The sequence below is a fragment of the Calliopsis andreniformis genome, chromosome 6 (genome assembly GCF_051401765.1).
Source record: "Calliopsis andreniformis isolate RMS-2024a chromosome 6, iyCalAndr_principal, whole genome shotgun sequence".
NCBI classification, from domain to species: Eukaryota; Metazoa; Arthropoda; class Insecta; order Hymenoptera; family Andrenidae; genus Calliopsis; species Calliopsis andreniformis.
Window position 1 is genome coordinate 15,173,974 of NC_135067.1, and position 23,895 is coordinate 15,197,868.

The 23,895-nt window shown below is 39.5% G+C and overlaps 1 protein-coding gene across 1 annotated transcript in view; it reads right to left on the reverse strand.

The window, feature by feature from the left end:
* Positions 1–23,895, reverse strand: part of Nachralpha6 (nicotinic acetylcholine receptor alpha6) — a 213,056-nt gene that overhangs the window by 39,564 nt on the left and 149,597 nt on the right. The window contains exons 8-9 of the mRNA XM_076381441.1: positions 19,540–19,626; positions 3,041–3,127 (exon numbers count right to left, since the gene is read on the reverse strand). Coding sequence (XP_076237556.1) covers positions 3,041–3,127; positions 19,540–19,626 — 174 coding nt within the window. The remainder of the gene's footprint in view (positions 1–3,040; positions 3,128–19,539; positions 19,627–23,895) is intronic.

The window sequence follows — 23,895 nt, forward strand, 5'->3', positions numbered from 1 at the left end:
TGAGATAAACTTTCAAATATTTTGACAACTTTTAATTGAAATTAAAGCATAAATTTTCACTTTCTTTCCGTGGCATTGGATTCGTTAAAGTTTCGTCTCAAAGCTAGCCATTAATTAATATTTTACTGTCCATTATCGTAGTTTTAAAAGCACTATCTTTTCTTCCACAACTGGCTGACACCGTAGGCAATAAAAGAGCAGTATATAAATTATTATCAAAGGCTGGTTCAGGTTGAGATTCGAAATGAGAAGTAAGATTGCGTCGGGATTTTGCATCTCGTTGATGCTCCTTTTCAAAGAGGTACGAAGCCAGGCAATTACCGTTTCGGAGGAACAAGCAAGCGGAGATCGCACAGGAACAACAATCGCTCGTATATGCGCATGGAGATAACGAAAGAAAAAGAAGTGACGGAGAACGAGGAGACGGAGCAACAAGAGGAATTTATTTCCTCTCGCGAGAACAGCGTTTCGCAACATCGAATCGTCCTGCTTCGAAATAGCCCTTATTTCAATTTTACACGAGAAGAAACAAGTACAAGAAAATTTGTTAAATTAACGAGCGTCCATCATATTTTAAATATTTAGAGGAGACTTTAGTTAACATCGCTCACTCTATTCTTGTGAATATTTGTGCAAACACTCGACACTATTACCAATTATAAATTAAAAAAATGTAAGGCTTAGAATTACAAGTCCATTAGATTTGACCTATATTTTCAAAGCCTCAGCACATATCTAGATCAATAAAGAAATGCTTCTTTTAGTATTTCTTGTCATTTTCTATTGGAGTTATTATTGGGAAAATATTACTTGGCAATGGTTAATTAAGTGGAATAATGCACTCGTTTAAGAAAAAGTCCCAGATCCTTCTAAGCAACTTGCAGTAAGAATACGAACGTGATTCAATAACCCAATAGATACACATTACTACACGATTTAATAAATATAATTAATTACTTTTTTCAATTAAACATAAATTTCATCCCGGAATAAATGCAATCCCATAATTCTTTCGCAGCGACAATGCAAGCGAGAACTGGAGAGATATGTCGGGCTCTTCAGTCGAAAGAGTTTAATTGGATTTCCGAGCATGTCAGGAAATAATATTGAAACTCGTGCGATTAATACACGGACAAAGGGTAATGCGGTATTTAAACAGAAGTGGAGGAAATCAATTATCCCGTGCAGATACGTCAATTCGTGGAACTTTCAATCCACATCTTTCTCTCCAGAGACAAATTACCCTCGTTCCGTTTGCTTTCTCCCCTCTTTCGAGAGCTCTACCTACGTCCCTCCCTCGATTCCGTTTTAATTAATTTCTTGAACGATCCGCGTTCCAATAGCACAAACGTCATCTGGGACGAAGGAAACGCCGATTTCTTCGGGGCGAGCGCACTGACAGAGACCAGGTTGAATCGAGACCGAGTCGAGGATGAAAGGTTATGCTTCCGCGAACAAAGACACCAGTCGGATCCATAACGGGGTTGGATGGTGGCCGAAGCATTTTAATTTACTCGATCACCGATAAAACAAGCGTCCAGGTAAATGGATGGGCTGAACGATCGATGCTAAAAGGGAAAAAGGAAGACCGAATCGACAGCCGCCTGTCGAACGTGCAGAAATTCGACGCAAGTGTTACGCTCTACGGCCAGAGGACGAAGTTTCGACACAATAATGGCCCTTCGAGTCGAAGATCGACGAGCCTTTTCGACAGTTTCAGCAAACGTGTCGAGACAAAGCTGATACACAAACGGTCGAACTTTGCCAAGAATTGTTTGTTACTTCTTTGTACCGTCGACGTAAAATAGCTTGTGACATTTGCATGACGTTGAAGACGTAAATACAAAGGCGCTTAGATGTAGTACACTTTACGAGTCTGCACGCGAAATGAATCGCCAGGGATAAAGAATTCCTTTGAAAATTTTAAAAATTTGTAAATTCGAAAATAATATACTAATACTTACTTATAGTTGCTTAACACGTCACTCAATTTTCGAAATGAACCATTTATAATTAACTTTAAGGAAGCACTATTTGTAATTAACACACTTCGTTAAAGAATTAACTTGAATTTTAAATAGACACGCTTTGAAAATTTGACTTCAAACACTTCTGGCAAAGGTGAAGGCACAGACTTGAAGAAGCAACACGACCTCTCGACACGACTGTCAACACGATACTAATCGAATTATGTTTATAATTCGACCTCAGGCTGTTGTCATATCGAGAAAGAAAAGGTCATAAAACCTGGCCAGGTATAGAACCCGACAAGGATTTTCAGTACACAAGGTGACACCGACTTGTCGCGTTTGAGATCCGAACTTATTCAATTAAATTTCGGCAAGTTCGCCACGAAGTTCTGAAACTACAGCCACGGGTGGGGAGGATTGTTTGAAACTACAGGAAGGAAATTCCTCCCAACATTATTCCTTTGTTTGTGTTCGAAGGAGAGTAACAATGCGTGAATTCGAGCATTGTTATCAAAAATCCTTAATCGACAACAATATCTCTATTTAACGTTAAATTAGATTTTCGTTTAATGTCTAATTAGTCTTACAGAGTTTCAAACATATTCCTCCAGAGTGAGCTTGCATCCCTCCAATTTGCATACCTCTATTAATTACTCCCAAAGTATCCAAATAAACATAATTTCTCGCAGAGTACAAGAGTTCTAGTTTCCCAAACAGCATTTTTCGAAATATTAAATTTCAAAATTAGCAGAGAAGCGAGTGCATAGTTCCAATAAAATTAACCAAACTCCAGTTAACGGTAACTTAATGACGAAACTTCGGCAATTAATTTTTCCCGCACAGAAAAAACAGACGAGGGAAATTTTTCGATCAATATCAGAGAATCATGACTCTCATCTATACTTTAAACGAAGCTCATGAAAAAAGAATGTAGGTACTTGTTTGAAATCTTCTCGTCCGCGAAATAGATCGGAGGGAATAGGGCGGAGATCTAGGTGGGAAAGGGAACTTCGAACGCGGGAGGTAGAGATCCACTCTGGTACACATCTATTTGCAGAAACTCAATGTACCTAAGAGAGGTATAGCATCGGAGACTTGGGGCAGGGTCTCGGCGACGAGGTTCAGGAACACCGTCAGCGATAACAAGATGGTCACTCCTGAAACAGTCGGTAGCCCAGCATGCTCAATGATCCATTTCGTATTCGTGCCCGGAGCAAGTAAGCCGACGATCGTGCTCACCCATTGGCACGAGCGTCGTCCCTTGGCTCTTTCCTGTTGGTCGTCCCAGACGACTGACGATCCGGGGATCAAGACACGCAGGTGAATCCCCGGCTTCAAAAACAGCCACCCGATAAAGTGAAGAATGGGAATCGAAGCGAGAGGATTTATCTGGGATCGAGTGACTGATCCTCGAATGGAGGACGCGATTGATCTTAAACCGTCGCTAGTACCAACTCCTTAACGTTGAAACAGAATTTGGGACGCTGCATTATATATTTCTGTTGCGATAGAACCAAGGTGGGGGGAACGTGAAAGCATCGTCGTCGTTGTTTCTCATGGAGATTGAGATTTAGAGCTACTTGGGGATCGAGGAAGAACGAGGAGCTTGAGTACAGCTTTCGATGATATCGAAGAATATGAAGAAAATATTTTGGAATCCATTGTGGGGAATATTTTGTTTAGAATTCAGGTCGAGGTTCTGCCCTTATCGCATCTTTATAAATTTTAGAGATATGTGAATTCATTTATTCAGCTCGGGGATTACCCTTTGAGTGTTATGAATAATTGAATAATAGAAGAAAGTGAAGATGAAAATATTTTTAATGTAGATGAGGAAAATTGGAAGCTTGGTATACCTAATATTTATTAGCAGCTATTATCTTCGTCCTCAGATTTGGATATTTCAGAAAAGTCGGTTCATTTGATACTACAGAAGATACACAGCCTCTGATAACTGATGCATCATGCTAGAGAACGAGTCGCCAACGTGGGGAAACCAAAATCTAAACTAATGTGTTCAGAGACAATGTTGTAGGTATTTTATTGCGGAAAATAGCGACTGTTTATCGAGCCTTTTGGGAGGCAGGAGTTAAATAATAAATAATGCGGATAGTGAGAGAGGAGCGTCCGCGCAACAGGGTGAATTCATGACCACCGAGGTTCTCGTAGTGACATTTTTATCAAGGAAAAAAGTACCTTTACGAATGCATTTTTTCTTCACGTCGCTGCTTCTTCTTGAATATTAATGTCCCCGAAAAAAGGCAATTTCGTTCGTGCATGACGATTTTACTCTACCCACGTTACCATAATTGTTGCCAATTTTCTAGAGTAATTGCGCAATTAGAAAGCGACGAAGAACGTTCACAAATAGAAATAATTCATTTGGGGGCAATGCTTTGGTATACATATTTCCTCGAAATAACATGTGTATGAAATTCTATTTATTTTTCAGCGAAGGATCCTGCTGACTGGAGTTTCTAGAATAGCAGCGTGCATCACTATTTTATAAAAGTAATTCCTAACGACTTTGAAAGATTTATTTTCAATTAGGACAAGTAGAACAGATCCAAGAAGCGCAGGAAGCGCAGGCGCAGCCTGGTTCACAGGAAAAAGCGTCTCGTGTACCGTAGAATTAATGGCGCATTTAAATCGTGAGCGGATTCGGGCGGTCCGTAAAACCTCAGGAAAAATCGTCGGCTTTCCCAGGGGGAGGCTGCGGTGTACTGTTTTGCCTACGACGGCAGACTTCTATTTCCCCTTGCACTGCTATATTTATACCAAAAAACGCGATAACACCGAGTTCTAAAAATCAAGACTTAAGTGCCTCCAACTCATAACTTTAACTCTAAAAATGATGTTAAACATACGTCTCTTCTCTGTTTTCTAAAAAGTTATATAACTTTATTATATAACGTGTAGTGTAGACCTATCTTAACACGAAATTTCCAAATTCAGGGAGGTAAATGACAGAGCACAGAGTGTATTAAAAGAGTCGAAAAAAAGAAACCGAAGAATATCAGAAGGAAGAAAAATTGCTCTATGCGATTATGAAAATGAGAGTCAAAGAGTGGAAGTTCACGCAGAGGCAAGTAGAAAAAAATAGATTGATGATATAAGCGCACAGAAGAGAGAATGGAGAGATGTAAAGTTGAGAAACAGAGGCAGAAGGGAATAGAATATAAAGAAATAAGGAAAGAGACGATTGGAAAGTTTTCTAGTTATCAAGCTGGTACGTGTACCTCTTGGAAAAATCGTTTATCCATTGTACGAGTTTCGGTCTACGAACATATGAGTGATTCTAAACAACGATCCATCATAGGAAAGGGAGGAAAGGGGAATGACAGATTTCGTTCGTCGCCAGTTTCCATCTAGCACCAGGTCATCGACAGGTATTTTCGTTGGGATTAACAGATTCTATGAAACTGTACAGGGAGCTCTGGCGACGATGTAGATGTCCGTTATAGAAAATGTCAGAATCTCTCAGTAACTCCTGTTTCGTCGATAAAAGGAAAAAGTGGTAAGTGTTGGTACGAATTTTTACTATTTTCATCTTGAGTAATCAAGTGAAATTCTTATTTAATATTTATATTACTAAACAGTATGAACATTACTAAATTATATTAGACAAGTTTGTATCTTTCTGATAAGAATCATTACCTATATTACACTCAACTTATTCTCTCATTTACATTCTACCTTCAATATTAATCCAATTATATTCATATCGGTTGTCGACTCTATTCTGTTAGAAATAAAGGTAGCAAATAAAGAACGTTCAGAAAAAGTAGGTACAAGACGAAAATAGAAATTTATCTATGTCTATGATAATGTATCGTCTCCTTGAAAAACATCTCTCCATTTTTCTTCCTGTGTTTCGTTATAAAGTAACAGACAGAATGTCCGCAGCGATACGATTTCATATTTCATGTGTTTCATCGACGTCTTCCTACTGCAACGCACGTGATGAATAATAAATGAAATAGTACATCTACCTTATAGGGTACTAAAGTTACGTTCGCAGGACAGACTTTTAATCCCCTTTAATAATTTTTTGTTAAGTTCGCCGATGACTCGGAACTTTCAGCAGTAAAAGCAAGTAGATTCGCCAGCGTTAACCGAGCAAGATCGTTAGAGCAACGAGTGCTATGAATTCCCTATGAAAACCACTGACCGTATTGCCGTGGGAAAGAAACAAATTGTGTTCAGCGGGCTGTAAAATTTCATCGGGTTCCCGAAACATTTTTCTCCCCTCCTACAATAGGAGGAAAAATGAAGAAGAAAAGGGTAAACCCCAGTGATACAGGGAGCAGGTAATGCGACAGATAACCACGGTTATCGCCGAAAGTTTCGCGAGTTGAAAAAAGGACAAGTTTGGGAGCTTACGTATCGCGACGTGAAAAGGGAAAGTATTTCCATTCTGAGCCCGATAATCCGCTGATATGGGGGAAAGTATTTTGAAAACGACTCCCCCGGTTCGACAAAGTATCTACCTAAGAAAGACGAGAAGTCGATGAAAAGTTTCACGATAGCGTGAAAGCTTTATACTGCGCGATCTCTTCTACTGTGAAGAGCAAATGGGAAAAGTTTACTTGTATTAGTTTCAGAGGCACGATTGCTAATTTCGAAATTAATAAGAGAGAAGGATCTGAAATAATTCATGAAAACTATGAATCTTTTGTAAAAATAATTTCTTTTCAATTCACCCCTCTCTCGTTTTACTATATTGGGAGCTAAAATTATTGATCTTGAGAGTTTTAAAGATTTTCAGTAGTAGAACAAACTTATTTTCCATTTGAATGTACAGGAAACCTCAAATAAAAACAACCTCATCGGTAATGTAACTAAACGACCGTTTCCACGAATTTCCGAAACCGCAGACAGATGGTTCCATCCCCGTCGGCAACTATTTCACGATACAATTGAACCGACCAACATTTTGCATTGTAATTTCACTAACGCTCCCCGACTGAATGCCTGTTATCACCCAAACCGATTAATCCAAAATAATTCTACGGAATTGTTAAACGTGTGCAACTCCTTTCCCAATAACCAAAATAAAAGGGAGGTATTTAATTTAGCGAATAAATCCTGATTAAATCTCTGGGATAAGGCGAGAAACGACAATTTGTTGAGTATTACGTGCCTTGGGTACTAAGAAGATTTCCCCGAGCCTAGGGCCAGCCCTTTGCAATTGTTCACCGCTGTCGGCGTAATCGCGAGCGTCTTTTTATTAATTCAATTAAACCGCCTTTCGTCGGAATAACCCCGAGCGAAACGGACAGCCAGATCGTCCAAGGTAATCCTCTGGTCTGAACTTATAGCTTGCATTAGCCACGCCTTTAACGGTCCGTAAAGTATAGCGGATAATCGAACCAAGTTTCCCCGAGCTGACGTTTATCATCCCCCTGACCCACACTTTCGAACGTGGCTCTTATTTCTTCCTTGTTCTCATTTGCACCATGTGATACTACCTGTTCAATAGTCGCACTTCGACGCAATTTCTGGATGGGGACCACGTGTTAAACGTGACCTGAAGTCAAATAGAAAATGACCAAGCGTTTAATATTCTTTATCACGAAGGAAGATGAAATTTTCAATCACACGTGAAATTTTTCACCTAGCTGAATCACGATGGATTCTGAGGAAATGTGGATTTATAGACGACACAGTTCTCGAGGTATCACGAAGCACGACTGCTATAAAGCACAATAAAATACTTGGATTATCGTGTAATAGATTTTACTCTGAGGGAGAGTGAGATATTTTCACCGTGCGTGAAATATAGATTATGTTGTTCTTCGAGCAAGCATTCATGCTGTTTGTATTGAAGAATTTAGTTACTGATACATGTAATTAGCATTTGGATTTTTAATTAATCTCTGAAATCGAAACTGGATATACTGCGTTTCACTCTGAGTTTAGAATCGTCAATCTTCATGAATTATCTTTCCGAATGAACCGTTGTTCGTTTCTAGCTTGAAATCAGGGATGAGAAAATGAAGTGGGAGAGGAAAATATCTCCACGTGGACGAACACTTGATTTGGAACAGTGAAGAGAGCCAAATCTGTACGGGCTTGGAGCGGAAGACTAATTAGAAAAGCTTGCACGCGACGTTTAAACGCGTCAGTAATTCCAAGTTCATCCTGAACTTGGCTAATCACGTCTATTACCTAATCAGAAAGTTCCTAACTTAGCGTGCTCAATCGAGCATACCCTGGCGGATGTAGCTTCAAGCGACGTTCATTCCGTGTGGCGCGTTCGAATTCAGATATATGCAGGCTGCTGCGCAAAATATCGGTCTAAGTAATTGTTTCCAATCGACACATTGAAATATATGTATATATCGACATACCCGTCGAACTCTCGACCAACTGAAATTTTTCCATGGAATTTATATTAGCTTCATTTAGAATTTAGAGTACCATTTGCACTAATGACATTGAAGCATTTAATAGATATTATAAAGTAGTCATGTTCGTGTAAAATAGTACAATAATTTAAGAATGTATATATAGTGTACGCCACGTTAAATGTATTTGTAAAATTATAAAAAGGTATATAGTATACAATTTTCATTAGAAGCATCATGTATGTATCTAAATGGTTAATTTTCTCAAAATCTGGTGTTTATTAAATCTTCAAATTTATACCCTTATTTATGAATTTGACATAAGCAATAGGCAATATGTTGTATGAAATACTAAAATATGAAATAAAAGTGCTCTCTTTCGAATCTGGAGAAGGTAAGCACGGCATCTATTTCCTGGGACAGGTTCATATTATACTTTTCCGAAATATGTATGGATTCAGTGACAAAGAATAAAACTGATCGCGTCGCGAGGCATTAAATCGAGCTATTGCAACATCGTTTCACCCAGGCTCTGCCTCTATTTCCTCGTTTCTCGCAACTCTCAGCTCTGCTCAGGCAGTAACGCGGATCCAAATTGTCTGTCAGCTTTGACTCGAATCGATGATGTATGCGCTACGGGGCATATCTGCCGTCTTAAGGAACACGCGGAATCGCGAGAGAACGACAAGAATCCCCGACCTACGACGACTAAACGACGACGTCAAAGTAGGGAGGAAGTTGAAGTTGAATGGCGCAACTTGACGCCACTTGGCGCAACTCCTGGATCGTCATACACATATTCTAACGTTTATCATTGTCGAACATTTGAACGTCCATTAAAATCGATTTAATAGTATTACTTGCGATTCACAATGGGTATTATCGTGAAACTGCTCTAAAATTGTTTGAAACTAACCGAGAGTTAATGCACCATTGCGCAGACATTGGGTTATGGAGGAGATAAGGAAATGTTTTTGCTGTTAGAGAAAGGTTCAATTGTGGAAAGAATTGGAATTTGCTGAGACTTCAACATTGCTATCTTGATTGGGCGTACGAAGTCAGAGAGTGGTTAGGGATAGAGATCACCTGTGTCTTCCTTTTGCTTCGATAAGAGAACGAATGACGCTAGTAGCTTCTGGAATCATAGATACTTGAACAGCAAAACCGTGAATCTTCAAAATTCAGCTGGAATTCAAGCGCCTCTTGACTTTTGAAATCTCCCTATCATCTAGAACTACTCTCTATGGATTTTCCACAGTTTAACTGTCTACATCTGCAAACTTGATGTACCCGTGTAATGTATCAGTCATATGCAGAACTCATGGAAGAGGAGAATGTGAGGATCTGTTCATGAGTTTGAATTGGGATTTACTCCGTTCTGGGAATAAGCAGAAGCACGCGAGGATTTCCTTGCTGGCCTTGAAGTTTTGACTATCTTACGCGCAGGATATTTTCCTCCCTTTGGGAGTTTATTCTCCTTTTCGAAGCAGAACCTTTTATCTTGGTTGTTGAAATTACAGCTTAGTACGGCTATAGATTTTTCAGCTACTAAAGTGCTACTTACACCGAGAAATATCACGAGAACTTCTATCTGTAATAGACTTCTGAAAACTGAAAGATATACTTTATAAATTTGCATAGATTTGAATAAAAGAAGAGTTTTCATTCTGAAGGTACCTTAGTTATTATAGAAATATTTTCAAAGCAAAACGTCAGCGTAGTCGAGAAAAGGTTAATACTATCTCTTGATCTCGATCGCGAAAGGTAGTAGAACCTAAAAAGAAGAAGAGGGAGAACGAAAATGGTGAGTAACGAAGTTGTCAGGATCGAATAAGTTTCTGGACGATATGTCGTCGATGGTAACTGTCTTCTGAGAAACAAGCGAATAAGTTTCGTGCGAATGGAGCCCTCTCAGATATTTTCCTCGCAAACTTTTCGTTTCACTCTTCCAGCAGAAATTTATTTCTGCTGGCTACCTCTCGCTAATGGCTACGGAATTTAATTCCTTCAATTTTACGCTCGAATTCCTGGCGATTTGTTAAAGAGGCGATTTTATAATTTCGTTTAAACTGCATCGAGCACGTAAACGACTACGTAATTACGCGTATACCCGTTTGGCGTAAAAGAAACGTGCGACAGGTTTTAATTTATTCATTTTTTGTACTAAATCTATCGTTGTGTTTCATTAGAGGATTGGGACCACCGAATTCCTTCGTCAAATAATTACAATAAAAATTCGGTGAAAGTACTGGTGCGTATATTTTTAAACAAAATTAAATGTATTTAGACACAGAAACACTTTTACTAATTTTCGTTTGATTTAACAAATCGACCTCTTTTTAACGTACCAGTTTTTTTATTTTACGCGCTGGTTTGCAGGAATGCAGAATTCCTATTATTCTCGACACCTTTTTTCTCGTTTTGTCACAGATTCGAATAGATACCACGTTTTGTTCATGGTTACATGCACAGTTGCGTTTCTAATACTTCGGGAACTTTTTATGTCGCTTGATTTCGGTACACCGTCCGGGACCTTCAGATTCGATATCGCGGGTCTCGAACTGTGATGGAAATTGAAATTTGCTACGTTCGATGTTACACGTACAAACACATACACGGTCACAAGTGAAGTATAGGTGTACCCACACGTATGTTCGAGATGGAATCGTCTAAGCGGGGAGATAAAACGAGTTCAGATTCATATAATATTTCTCGATCGGATTAAAAGCGATTTCTGAAATTGGAACAAACTTTCTTCTAATCGGGAAGACTGAAGCGGAATTAAATAATATCGATCCTTTATCTCAATCTTTGTACTGATATACGTTATACCTTCTTCGTTTCTGATTAAAGTTTAAAAAAAATATATTAAAAAGAACCAACATGCTGAAGAATTAATAAACATCGCTGGAAAAACTCTTAATTCGATTTATTTCACTACATCTCACGTGTCAATTATTCTAGTTTAAATTTCTGTGAATCCCTTCGTTCACTATTTAAACTTTCAATTGGAACTTCAAGCTGTGCTAAGTAAAATTGTAATTACTTGTGGAACAGCACGAACGTGCCGTGGATATTGAGCAAAAAACGCGGAGAGAGAATTATATAATTTAGTTTCGAGTAAAAAGGTGACGAGAATATCAGCAAGATCTGATGAAATTTTTAAATATTATTTTAATTGCTCCTTTTCACGGCGCGATATAGTGTATTCACAAATGTTGTTAATAGCGATACAAAAATGAGAAGGCTAATTATGACGTTTCATATAACAAAATACATATACATAGACGGTATTGACACTTTGAGCAAAACCTAGTAGACTATTTATAATAAAATATAGCACGTATAGTTTAATAGTATCATCACTCTGATAACCTCTTGTAAATTTCAAACTAGCGATGTTAAATTCATCGAAAGTGTCGATAACTAGTTTAGTGTCAATTACTAGATACTTTCCTCTATTCATAAAACAGCGTCCATCATTCACCAAATAAAACAAAAATCCCTTATGTCTTCCCATCCTACCCTAACATCTTTCTCCTGTTTATTAAAAGGAAAATTATGATTCTGAAACGTGAACAGGGCATCACTGGGTCGACTCCATGCACCGATCTCCGCGTCTGGAGGAAATTTATTTAAGGAAAAAGAAGCTCGTGATAGCAGCATAAATAATGTACGCTGTGAATGCTATGTATACAATATTAGTCTCGGTACATAAGGTACATACGAAATCCGCTATCAGGACAGTACATGAACGCTTGCGCAACCACAGTTCGACAGTGATGGCCTGTCTTCTGAGTCGACTATTCTGTACGACAGAGCGAGCTTCCGCATAAATTTGCATGGCGCCTCGATCAGGGCCGTGTTCAAGCCGCCCTAAAAAATATCAGGACAAAGCGTCAGAGTTCGTCGGCCGTGTATCAGCTTTCTCGCTCGACGCTATTTTCTTGCCGTCGTTATGCATTATTCCATCGGGTTTCGAGCGAGTCCGTCACTGAGCGAAACTGGGTTACCAACAGTGTCGAATTAACAAATGGGCACCATAAATGACGCGACGAACAATCACGAGTTTATTTTTCAGTCTGCCACGACCGCACAGGATTGCGCAGGACCAGCAGTTTTCGCGATAAGCACTGTGACGATTCATGTATAATGCATCCAGAGATCAATTTTGCAAAATAGTTGGTTTTTCATTAATGGAGCCCGACTGCAAATAAAATTAGCCAATGCCATTAAACAGGACAACTGGTGAAAAAGGGTTGTTTGGTTCGCGTGCTCGCTGCAGTTTTTCTAATTAACTTTGTTACTTATCGCGTTAGGCGATCTTGTTTAGAAAATGTTCCAACAGAGGCAGCGCCGAAGCTAACAAAATAGATTTTCCAGTTCCGCTGGAAGCCACTAAGGACGGCTCTTTCGAAAAAGAAGGAAGAGTAGAAGGAAGAGAAATATCCGAGAGGGAATCGATCCCCTTACAAAGCATTTTTCTGAGCGTTTCACGGGCAGCGTTTCATTTAACCGATATTGGAAAGGTAGACATCGATTTTCTAAGGGATAACACTAATTGCGCGGGACAACGCCATAACGGGGGTAGAGAAGTCGTCCGTGGCTTCAAAGCAACGCGTAGTCGCCGACGACACGCGTTCGTAGTCCCTCACTTTTTCATTTTGTTTATCGCTTCGACGCGACCGACGCGGTTATCGGAAACGCTGTCTTGATTTATTTCCATTCGGTCGGTCGAATATCGCGGAACGTGCGCGGCTCGATGGTGAAACCCTAGCCAATGTCGAATTGGGAAAATAATGGTGTTTGATCGTTGGGTAATGGGAATCGAAGAGACCAGTGGACGTTGGTTATGTCGCGAGCAACACTTTCACTGTAAATGTGTTGACTATTCAAGTAGTAATGGCAACGTAACACGACCACGCTGTGAATGAAGAAACGAGAAATTGGCAAATGGCTAACTTCTCTAGGAATTTAGGAAGGGAATGTTACTATGAAAGTTGTATCAAAATTTTTAAATGACTGTTACACTTAACAAGATTCCTCGTCAAATTCTACCAGTTCCAAAGTAAACGATTGACTTGTACTACTGATCAGTGCCAGGATCCAAAACTAGCACCACCATTGATAAACAATCCGAAGCCTCCTCTTTCAGCAACAAAACTCTCAGAACTCATCAGCCTACTTTCCGTATGAATCGACTTGCTGTCATTGGTTGAGATTGCAAAGGAGCGGACACGATTGACCTGTACTACTGCGCCATAGAAACTCTCGTCTTGAACGGGACGAGAAAGTCGAGGGAATAAATTCCACACAAATTGCTGACGATAAATGCGGCATGATGAAAGAGGCGAAACGTTTTCCTATCAAATTCCAATTAATCCCTTGGACAAGCTCCTCCAGCTAACCACTCGAGCCAAGGATCCGACGACAAGCAGAATCGTCTTTCCCACGGCGCCGCGGCAGAGTGCTTCGTTATGCTGAAAGGACGATCGAATAAATCACCCGTGGTTCCTAATTGCCCGCGAATTCGATGCTCATTAACAGCCCCCCTCCGGGAGGGAATTCCTCGCTTCCATCGGCACAACAGCCGAGCCGGGAATAAGCCGCACGGGGCCGATCGAACCCGCCGAAAAAAGCTGAAACTTCCTCTGATCGCTCGTTGGAAACTAATTTTGCGCGGGACAGCACGTGCGTCGCTAATTGCCCGAGAAAGAAAGTTAGCTAGGTGGCTAAGGGGTAGCCACCGCTGGAACGCTGTTGCCTCCAGTCAGCTGGGAACAATTTTCACGAGTGTAGCCGCATCGTGGTTACTGGTTACCCTGGCGGTTGATGCGACGCGCGCAAAAAAAAAGGAAAAAGGACATTGAGGGGTCGCGGAGAGAACAACGACCGCAGAAGAGAGAAAAAAAAACGACTGGCCACGCGACCAGAGGAAATGACTTCTAGAGAAAATAAAGGAACGTTCTTCCTCGAACTAAGCCACGCACAAATGGATTCGTTTCTAGCCCAGTGAGGCGATCCCCTGAGTTTAAGTACGTTCGTGGACTGTAACTTTTGCACCACTTATGATTTCGTTCAATTTTTCGTTCTAGGGTAGTTGGGTTGCTTTATAAGCTTGAAACTAAGAGTCGGTTTCGATTAAACGTTCCTCTTCTTCCATTTCCACTGTTTGCTTCCGCTTTCTATAGGTCTCGTCGCTCTCGCGGATCGAAAAGCAGCGGACCATCGAGTGACGCGGAGATCGACCGATCCACCAGTCGCTTTCTATTGTCTTCCTCATTTGTCACCCTCGAAGATTGCGGAAGACAATGTGAGCCTTTATCTTTCGACAACTGGCGGTGGCTTACTCGCCCGGGTAGGAATAACTTTTTTGTTGCGAAGAAAGTGTCGGATGTACTCGTTTGTGAGCCTCGAATTTGGATGTAACAATGAGTGTCAGATGTACAGAAGTGAGACTCTTTATTCGTTTCCTGTCGGACTTTTGAGTAGCTTTTGTCTGCTTTTACCCTGACGAGGCTCTTTTAGAGCGTGAAATGGTGATTTGAACTGTACTGCGTAGCGAAACAGAGAAATTGTTGCGTCCTTTTATCAATATTGTACTCCTTTTTTAACTAGACACTAGTCCTTTCGTTAGCAAACTTTAACTACACATCTAATTGCATAAATAACACAACAACAATAAATATTGGTTTAATTAAGAAGACTTGACTGATTTCCTTCTTTCCAAACATGATACCTTTTGCAAGACTCGATACAGTAGCCGCGATAGTATGAGCAAACCTCTGAGCTGGAAATAAATTGGATCTCTAAGTTAGCTCTTATTTCATTCTAAAGGAATACAACGAAGGCCGTTCAGAATAATATCAAATTTTCCTTGCCATTACTTCTCTCGCGAAAGTACCATTATCGATTCCATCCATTAAAACTAAAATCAATTTTCGGAATCGTTAAAAGTATCCGTTTCATTTGACTCAGGGTCGAACGAATAATAAGTACTCTACTTTTCCAAATGGAAGTATATTAAAAGAAAATATGTGCATCTCGCCTGAGTACGAGTATAGTATTTTACATTCAACGCTACGTGTACGAGTATCGTCGGTTACGAAAGAAAATGTTAAAACATTAACTCAACTGCGTGAGCAGAATTATTATTTTTTAGGGCAAAAAACAACCGAAGCTGCATTCGATCGCGTTATAACTGAAGTAGCGCGTATCAGCCCGTGAAATTGAACTTACTGTTTGCACGGGCTTTCCGATAAACTGATGGAATATCCCTTGCTAAACCCCCAAGGGGAAACGGCAGACTATGAGTATACTATGGCTCCTTTCAACAGGCAATTAACACAGCAATATACCTAGGTGTTCGGTGTGCTACGAGTAATTCTCTAGTATATGACACGGGGACACAGGGACAATTAAGTTAATTAACGTATGTTTCTAAATACACGTAACTGTCGTGTGGAACGCTAACAATCAATATATAATACATCAAAGGGCAGAGGGGGGAAGAACCGTGCATGTTTTGAAGGTTCCAACAAGTATAAGTACCAGCAATACATGTGCCTCAAAAACTTGGAGTCCGAGCAACCCTTTGGTTATTCCATTGGCGAATGAAAGAACAGATTGAAAAGGGATTAGTAGTCAGATTAACTATCGAGGCAAATTAATGTAGTTGTATTTTAGTTCTATGGTTGTGAGAGTTTGTGTTTGCCAATGGGAACTCAGTTTCTCAGGCAGCTACGATCTTTGGCACTTGTCGTGGACATACATCCTGAAACGGGGTGATAATCTAAATAGTAACGTAACACAAGCCGGATAGTTGACTCCAGAAGGGTTTAGAAAGAAACGTTGAAAGAATATCGACGAGAAAGAAAATAAATGACCGAATTCCACTTCGAGATTTCGCCTGCTTGTCTCGTTCTTTCTTCTGTAATATTTCATGATCATAAATAACAGATTAAATTTCGTTGATCTAATCTCTCGCCTACGATGTACAGGTACGTATACCTTTGTACGTATACTAGCCTTAATCACACCAAAGTAATTCGATTCTATTGAATAAAGGATTTCTGAGTGATCACACCTTGTTATGCTACGAGCTAGAAGGACAACAAATGCAGGAAACGCAATATTTTTCAGTTTAGGTAAACTGATCTAGTTTAATTGTATTTTCAATCGCTCCCCTTCGTTCAAACCAGTCGAAACCATTCCCCTAAATCTAACTCTCGACACAAAAATTAAATTACTACCGCTGTTACCTTTCAATTTTTTAGGAGAAAGAAATCCTTCACCAACTCGTTCGCTACAACCGCGGTCCACGACAACTGACACGTACGAATCTCATCCCAAACAGATTAAGCGTTTGAAAAGTGTTTCGCAGTTGGTCGTTAACACGTACATCGTGGTACGTGCTATTCGTTCGCGGTAACAGGGAGAACTCAGAATTTCGCCTCGTCCAGTTCACCGCAAAAAGGATTTTGAGCGAACAGCGGGAAAGTTGTTCGGTGTAAACGCGTTACAACTTTCGGAACGGGGGTCCCGGGCCGCCACGATGGCCCTTAAAACTTGCACGTACTTTAATGCGCAGGATGCCATAACGGCCGAGCCGTCGGGAACTCTTTTCCCGGGGAAGAGCGTTTATGAAAGAAAGAGAGTCCCTCTGGCGACGCGTTTGTCTCCTCGAATGTCTAAATCTGATGGCAGCTGAGCATGACAAGTGATAAATTTCTGCGTAATCGTTTCAGTAGCACAGCGAATTTCCGAGATAACTTCGCTGATCTGGCAAATTTCGAATCTCTTATTCCAGTATTGATGATGTAATATCGTATAGCGGTGACACAATCTTGCCATCGAGTTTGAGACATTAAATAGAAATTTTGGTAATAAAATTAAAGGGTCGTTAAAGCTGAAGTCAACGGCGTTGCGATTGCAGAATTTAGTGCAAGAAATGTTCCCCTAAAATCAACTTCAAACTTCGAATGTTGCAATTATGTCGCAGGTGAAAGTGAGTAAATTCGAGAATGAAATATAAGTGAACGTTTGATGGTGGGATTTCTCGGTGATGATTGATCAGCCAATGAAATATGGGTATATGGTTAAGAGAAATAGTTTCCATGTTGCTGATGAATTTTATTGACATTTCTAGAACGCAGCCACGTATCTGTGGAATTTTCTATCTACTGGCATTCAAAGCTTTTCCGCAAAATTTTAGAGGAATGGCACAAGTGGCGTGTTTCGAATGCAGCTGGTTATATTGCACAATATAAACTCGATAATGGGAAATAATTAAATCCAGAGCATACGTTGTTAATTAAAACATAAAAGTCTAGTTTTATTACTGTTACTGATACTGCTTTCCAATTGTCTAAATGGGTGATTAAATACAGAGTTTGATCAAATCATCGTTACAAAATAAAAGAAAAGTAGATAAAGAAATTTTTCTGTATTTTCTAAAATTATTTAATATAATGCTTTGCAATATAGGTACTGCAATACAGGAAGTGGAAAAGAAATTTTTTAAAATAAATTGAATTGCATATATTTTAATATGAAATGATAGAAGTGCAGAGCATACTATGCGCAAGATTAATATCCATGTATAATGTATACTCTGTACAAATAAAAGAATAATTTTAAATAAATTGATATGCATGAATTTCAGTGCTCCACTTGGATGTATTGCGTGCATCTTGTTATATTTACTTTCGCGAATTCTATAGCGATACGATACGATTTTTAAGTTAATCGATTTTTTTTACTAACAAATGCAAACACTATACAATTCATTTTCATCAGTGCTCAAAATGTGAACAGCTTTTTTCTTCGAAATATTTTTCTTACCAGTCACAAGTATCTACAACTTGCTGCACTTTGACACCTTAGAAAAGAATAATATTTCAATTTTGATTTTGCGCCTTGCGCGACACGTTTCCTGCATTTTCATCCATCCAGCTTATTTTCATTCTAAATCATCGAGATGATTCATAACCGACGGGGCGTTTCGACGTAACGCGATTTCCAATCTCGTTGGAAAACTGGGAAAAATATGAGAGCCCGCAATATTTCGCTATCTACTTCGACAGAAAAGCAAATTTCCGTTTTTGCAATTAACTTCGCGGAACAATTATAGGTGCTAGCCAGCAAAGCACCATTTTCCATTCGGAGCTTGTTAAATCAACAAAATAGGTACAAACAACTTTTTGGTGACAAATAAAGTTTATTCCAGCTTTGAATAGAGCAAATGATGGAAACAAATTAATGCTAGTTACACATGAATAAAAATTTAATTTCGAACTGGAGAGAAAATTTTCGTTTGTTTAGCGTTATTACACTTTGGAATCAGTTCCCATATATTCAATTAAGAGAAACTCAAATAAAACTCTTGTGTGAACGAAAAATTAGTGTTATCTCGTATAATATTGTTTCGTTATACAAAAAAAGAAATAAAAAAATATAGAATTCCTTAAAAAACACTGCATAAAAGAAGAACCTTTAAGTAACAAAGCAAATAAAAAGATTTATAAAAACATTTCTGAAAATTTGAAAATTTCAGGCTCCAAGAATTCAAGATTTAAAAAAATCTAAAATCGCTCGTGCTGAACAAATAAACAAAACCTGTAGAGGTTAAAATCGTATCTAAACCCGGACACGTCTCTAAATCTTTCCCATCAAAGACTGATCACGACGTCAAAGGTACGAAACCACCGAAACGAAATCACGAGAGAAGCATGGCGCTCTACTACTTGCCGCGTATCAAGAGCGAAGAAGAAACTCGTATCTGGCGTTAAGGCAACCGTGCAATCGCGGTACCCGCAGCGTCCACCAGCTATTTCGACTCTGTCGTAACGGAAAGATAGTCAGTGGACCCAGGACCGACCACTTCCCAACTACGCCCATATCGAAATTGTCCTTTTCTCATTGGCGCACCCTCGAAGAATAGACTCGGAGGGTTCGAGGCGGCGGAAGTCGTCAAATCGTTTCGTAAGTCTGAACGACCTTCAACGTTCTTACCGTCCCACGCAATTTTCCCCTCGCGTTTTTCTTCCTTGCGATTCTCTGGGGGACTTGCTTCCTGAAGAGGGTGTACTCAACGACAGGCAAAAAATACGATATATGTAATATGTACATATTTACAGACACAAAGAACAGATAGCGTAACACACGCTTGCCAGGGAAGGGATGCGTAATTACCATCTGTTAATAATTATTATAGGTACCTATGAGAGGGACAGCGTCCGAAGTCGTCGGCATACTTTCTGCCACGAGGTTCAGGAAAACTGTCAGCGACAGCAGAATGGTCACCCCTGCGATAGCCGAAAAATATGCAAGCGTCAAAGTGGAGTCTTCTTAGGGGGTGAGAGGGAGTACATAGACGGTGGTTGATTGCATCACGGTCGTGACAGTCATGGTTGGAAAACGGGGTCGAGTTGCGGGCACGTTCCCGCGATAAGATCGCGCTCGTGACGCTCGATTTCGGGGAAATTCGAGGATAATACTGTCGTTTCGGGGTAGGAACCTACTCTATTCGAGGGCGTGCTACACGCCTGGCCCTCGAGAGTTTCCGAGTTTCCACGGAGGAACGCTCCTGACTTTCGGAAAACGTTCCAACGAGAGCGTGTGTCGCGTGCTTGTCTGCTTCGACGAACACTTGTGGAGTTCATCGTACGGCAGACTCGCTGTAGCTTTTGGAATTGAATTTTCTAGGAATTATGGTGGGAACGAAGTTTCGGGAATAATCTGTTGACTTTCAATGTAGTCGATTTGGGAAATAAATTCGCTTGCTCCCGATGGAAGTGGAAAGAACATGTCGCTGCTAAATTTATTAGCATTTCGTGAAATTTATTAGAATTTCATCAATTTTAGATGCAGGAGAATTATTGCTGAGGTTAATCTCTTTTTTTGATTTTGTGATGCATAGTATGCTAATATATGGAATGTATTGCTATTGTGGAAACAATTGAGACATATTGACCAAAACTGACCTGGGTTAACTTACAATTAGATGGCTTGAAAAGAAGATCTGTGTTATCATTAATATTGTATTAATAAACATTCGATAATGGATTCAGGTGATCTTTCAACTGCCCTAGATATACAATCATCTACAACTCGAATTAAAATAGCAAGAGCGAAGAATCAGAAGCAAAACGTACATACGTATGCTAATCAACCTTTTCTCGCATTAGTCATCGACTTCCCTGATTCTCAATGGAAGAAAGTTGTCGCCTTTGATGCACTCTATTTGCGGATCCTTTCAAAGCACTTTCAACCTAGAAACCAAACTATCGACGAGAGTGATATTCGACCTATCCTTGTCGAGGAGACAGGTCAATTTTCCAAGCTCGCTCGTCGAGAAGTTCTTGTACTGTACTTCAAGAGAGATGACCTTAAGTCGAAGCTCTGAACTCAGTCTTGAAGACTTACACAGCTCTAGTTATTCAAGTTTAATAATCTTACTTAAAACAGGGAAACTGATGAAAGAAGAAAACTACTCAATAATCCTGTACCTTTATAGTTAAGTGAAAATCCGTATATATATTATATTCTGTCTATTATTAGAAAAAACGATTGTAAGGATTGACTACATGCCATTATTATAAAATTTAACTTCTCCTTTTTGATCACTGACGCATTTAGTTGCAAAAATCACTGAATAGTATTTCATATTTTAAGCCACACAAAAGCAGTATCCCTAAACACCCAGTAAGTAGAAAATCTTCGTCACTGGCTGAACGCTAATTGAGTAGAGGAACTCATTGTTAGGCAAGCCCATTCACCACTAGGTAATCTAACCTCTGTATGCAGTCAATACAGTAGGTGTTATAGCAGAGTGTGTTGAACTCTCTTACAATTAACATAATTCCTGTATATTAGTACCTGTGCTCAGAAACTCGGTAAGTAGTATAACCCCATATGTGGTCAGACATATTCAAATCCTCAAAATCTACTTCTGAAACGTTCCAAAAAGATTTCAGACAAGCAAAGGCTTTCTGTTAGGAATCACACCAATCGTTCTGAATATTTATCTTCGAGTAACTTTTGCTGTCAGATCGAGAGTTGCCGAGGACGGATTATCTCGGCGCGTTGGAAAGTTGCGACGTTCAACCGCAGTGTATTTAGACAACCGCGTCATTAGTAACAGTGGTATGGGTAATCCATTGGCTAGGAACATTCTATTCGACTCTGAGCGATAGTCTACGCTTTGACAAAGGCAAATATTTTCCACCATTAGCCCCCTTTTTTCGCGGTCCGTGAATGCTCTCGTTGCATGATAAATGAGTCGATCGAAGTCGACAAAGGACTGTCTACCGAATGATGATGTTCAATCACTGTTACGCTGAAGAATTATAGAGTGTTTTAGAGGAGAGCTTAATGCACGTTTAGTCAAAATTTAAGCATTTTTATTTCTGATTTCAGATAATTAATTATGATTCATAGATAACTTCTAATTCTAATTAATGTATTTCTATTTATCTGATTCATTTTGTGTGCTGCAAACACTGGGTTATCCTATTCGTTTATAATTTGATTTAGAGTGACAAAGACCTACAGTCTCATATAATTTGGATGATTCCTACCATTTAAAGGGTTTAATCAGATCATATAATATGTACTAGACTATGTTCAAGTTATAGATTTAGTAAATCCCTTATAAATATTAAATTCTGAGAGTTATCGGACATTGAGGACATATATGACAGCTGATGCGAGGAAACGTGATACGCTCGCGGATTATTTAACCTCGAAATTACTAAATTAATAAGGAAACAACATTTCGAATTAACGCGGCTAATGGTTTTCGAATTTCAAGGCAACCGCTTGGATTAACATTGTTAATAATTTAAACGACTGCGTGTTCGTGGCGAAAACGTTATTCTGGGTCTAATTAATCTATCTCTCAACACTGGGTAACTTAATAATGTATTTAAATTTCATTGTGTGTCTTTAGGGAGTTTACGATACCCATTGTACCACGCGATAAAACGTATGTTTTTAATTACACGTCCGTCTAAATTTCACTGAGTTATATTCAGAGATACAATTTAATGCCAGAGAATGGAAAGATTATTAAAGAAGCCGAAAGTGTGTAAGCGTTTTAAATTACCCTTAGGTATATGAAGACGTAATCTGTATTCCAAGATAGCAGGCAACTGAGCAACCCGACGCCCTGGAATGTTCGTCCATTCAAAATACCGTAACCACAACGCGTTAATCCGTCTTCTAAGATCTTCACTATGGAAATTATGCAAATCTATGTTAAATTTACTCCGTTTATGCGGCTGCAGGATATCCGCAATATTTGTTGAACATGGACAGACAAACTAACGTTTATTCTCACTCTACTATGAATTCCATCATAATGGACGCAATCTATATGTCCTCTTACCAGATCGTATGGACCCTACTCACGAAACTCATTGACGTATATAGTACCTGCTTCAAGCAGAAATCCCAGTTGCGTAAAGGGCTTCTGGATATCGTGTGAAATTACAGCTCCATCGAAATTAGTATACACAAACTGAAAAACAAAAATGTACTCTATTTCTGAGTAAACTACGTTTTTCTTTAGCTCCATATTTATTCTTTTAGTTAAAATTTTAAATGTTTTAACAAGTTTGTCTTCCTTATTTTCGGTATAAAACTTTTATTAATTTACTTTTCAAACGGTTCAATACGAGTGGAAGAACTTGAACCATTTGGGATGCTCAGCACACAGGTGTCAGTAGAATAGGTATGTATAGCCTCGATATAATATACTCGGCACGGATTTCCCGCAGGAATTTGGATCTAGTTTCTTTCCCCTCAGAGGATTTTAATTCGTTTAGAGCCTGTTCCTGACACGAGACAGATAAGAGTTCGAGGTCACATTTCGATGGTACCGTGCGGTGTAAACCGCGGCAAGATGCATCCGCTGCAGGTGGCAAACCGCCAATAACATCCAGGGTTGTTGGTCAGGAAGCAGAGGATAGAGTCGAGGATTGAGGAAAGCCAGCAATTACTTCCTTACAATTAGTTTCGTACGTTTGTTCCGATTCAATCTATAACTGCGTAACGACGTTTGCTTGTGACGGTGCATAGTTGATTAATATACGAGAGTGATTCGTGTAACTCCTGACGCGACTTCAATCTTGATACATTTACTTGGAATTGATGGAAACATAAATAGCAAGGATAGAAATACTGTGTCTTACAAGAGAAAGAGTATAAATTTGGCGCACTTATATCGGGGCATCAATCTTCTGATTAACTTCGAAGCAACAAGGGAAGCTTGCATTCATTTGCGGAAAGCATTTGCATGGCGGGGGAACACGTGTTTTATGAGGAGAAAATCTCGTCGTATTCTTAGTCGTTACAGACAGATTGCGCGGGGTGGCTTCATTGATAAATCACGCTGTCTCACGGACCATTTACGAATCGTCCCGAAATCGCTAGTTACACACTTGGAAACAATCGGTCGTGTAAATTGTGCCAAGGCGAAAGACGGCGTGGCAGTGGACGTATGATGATATACGACTGTGAACGCGTGCATGTATCCCTATATCCTTTCTCATGGAAATGATCAATGAAATGCA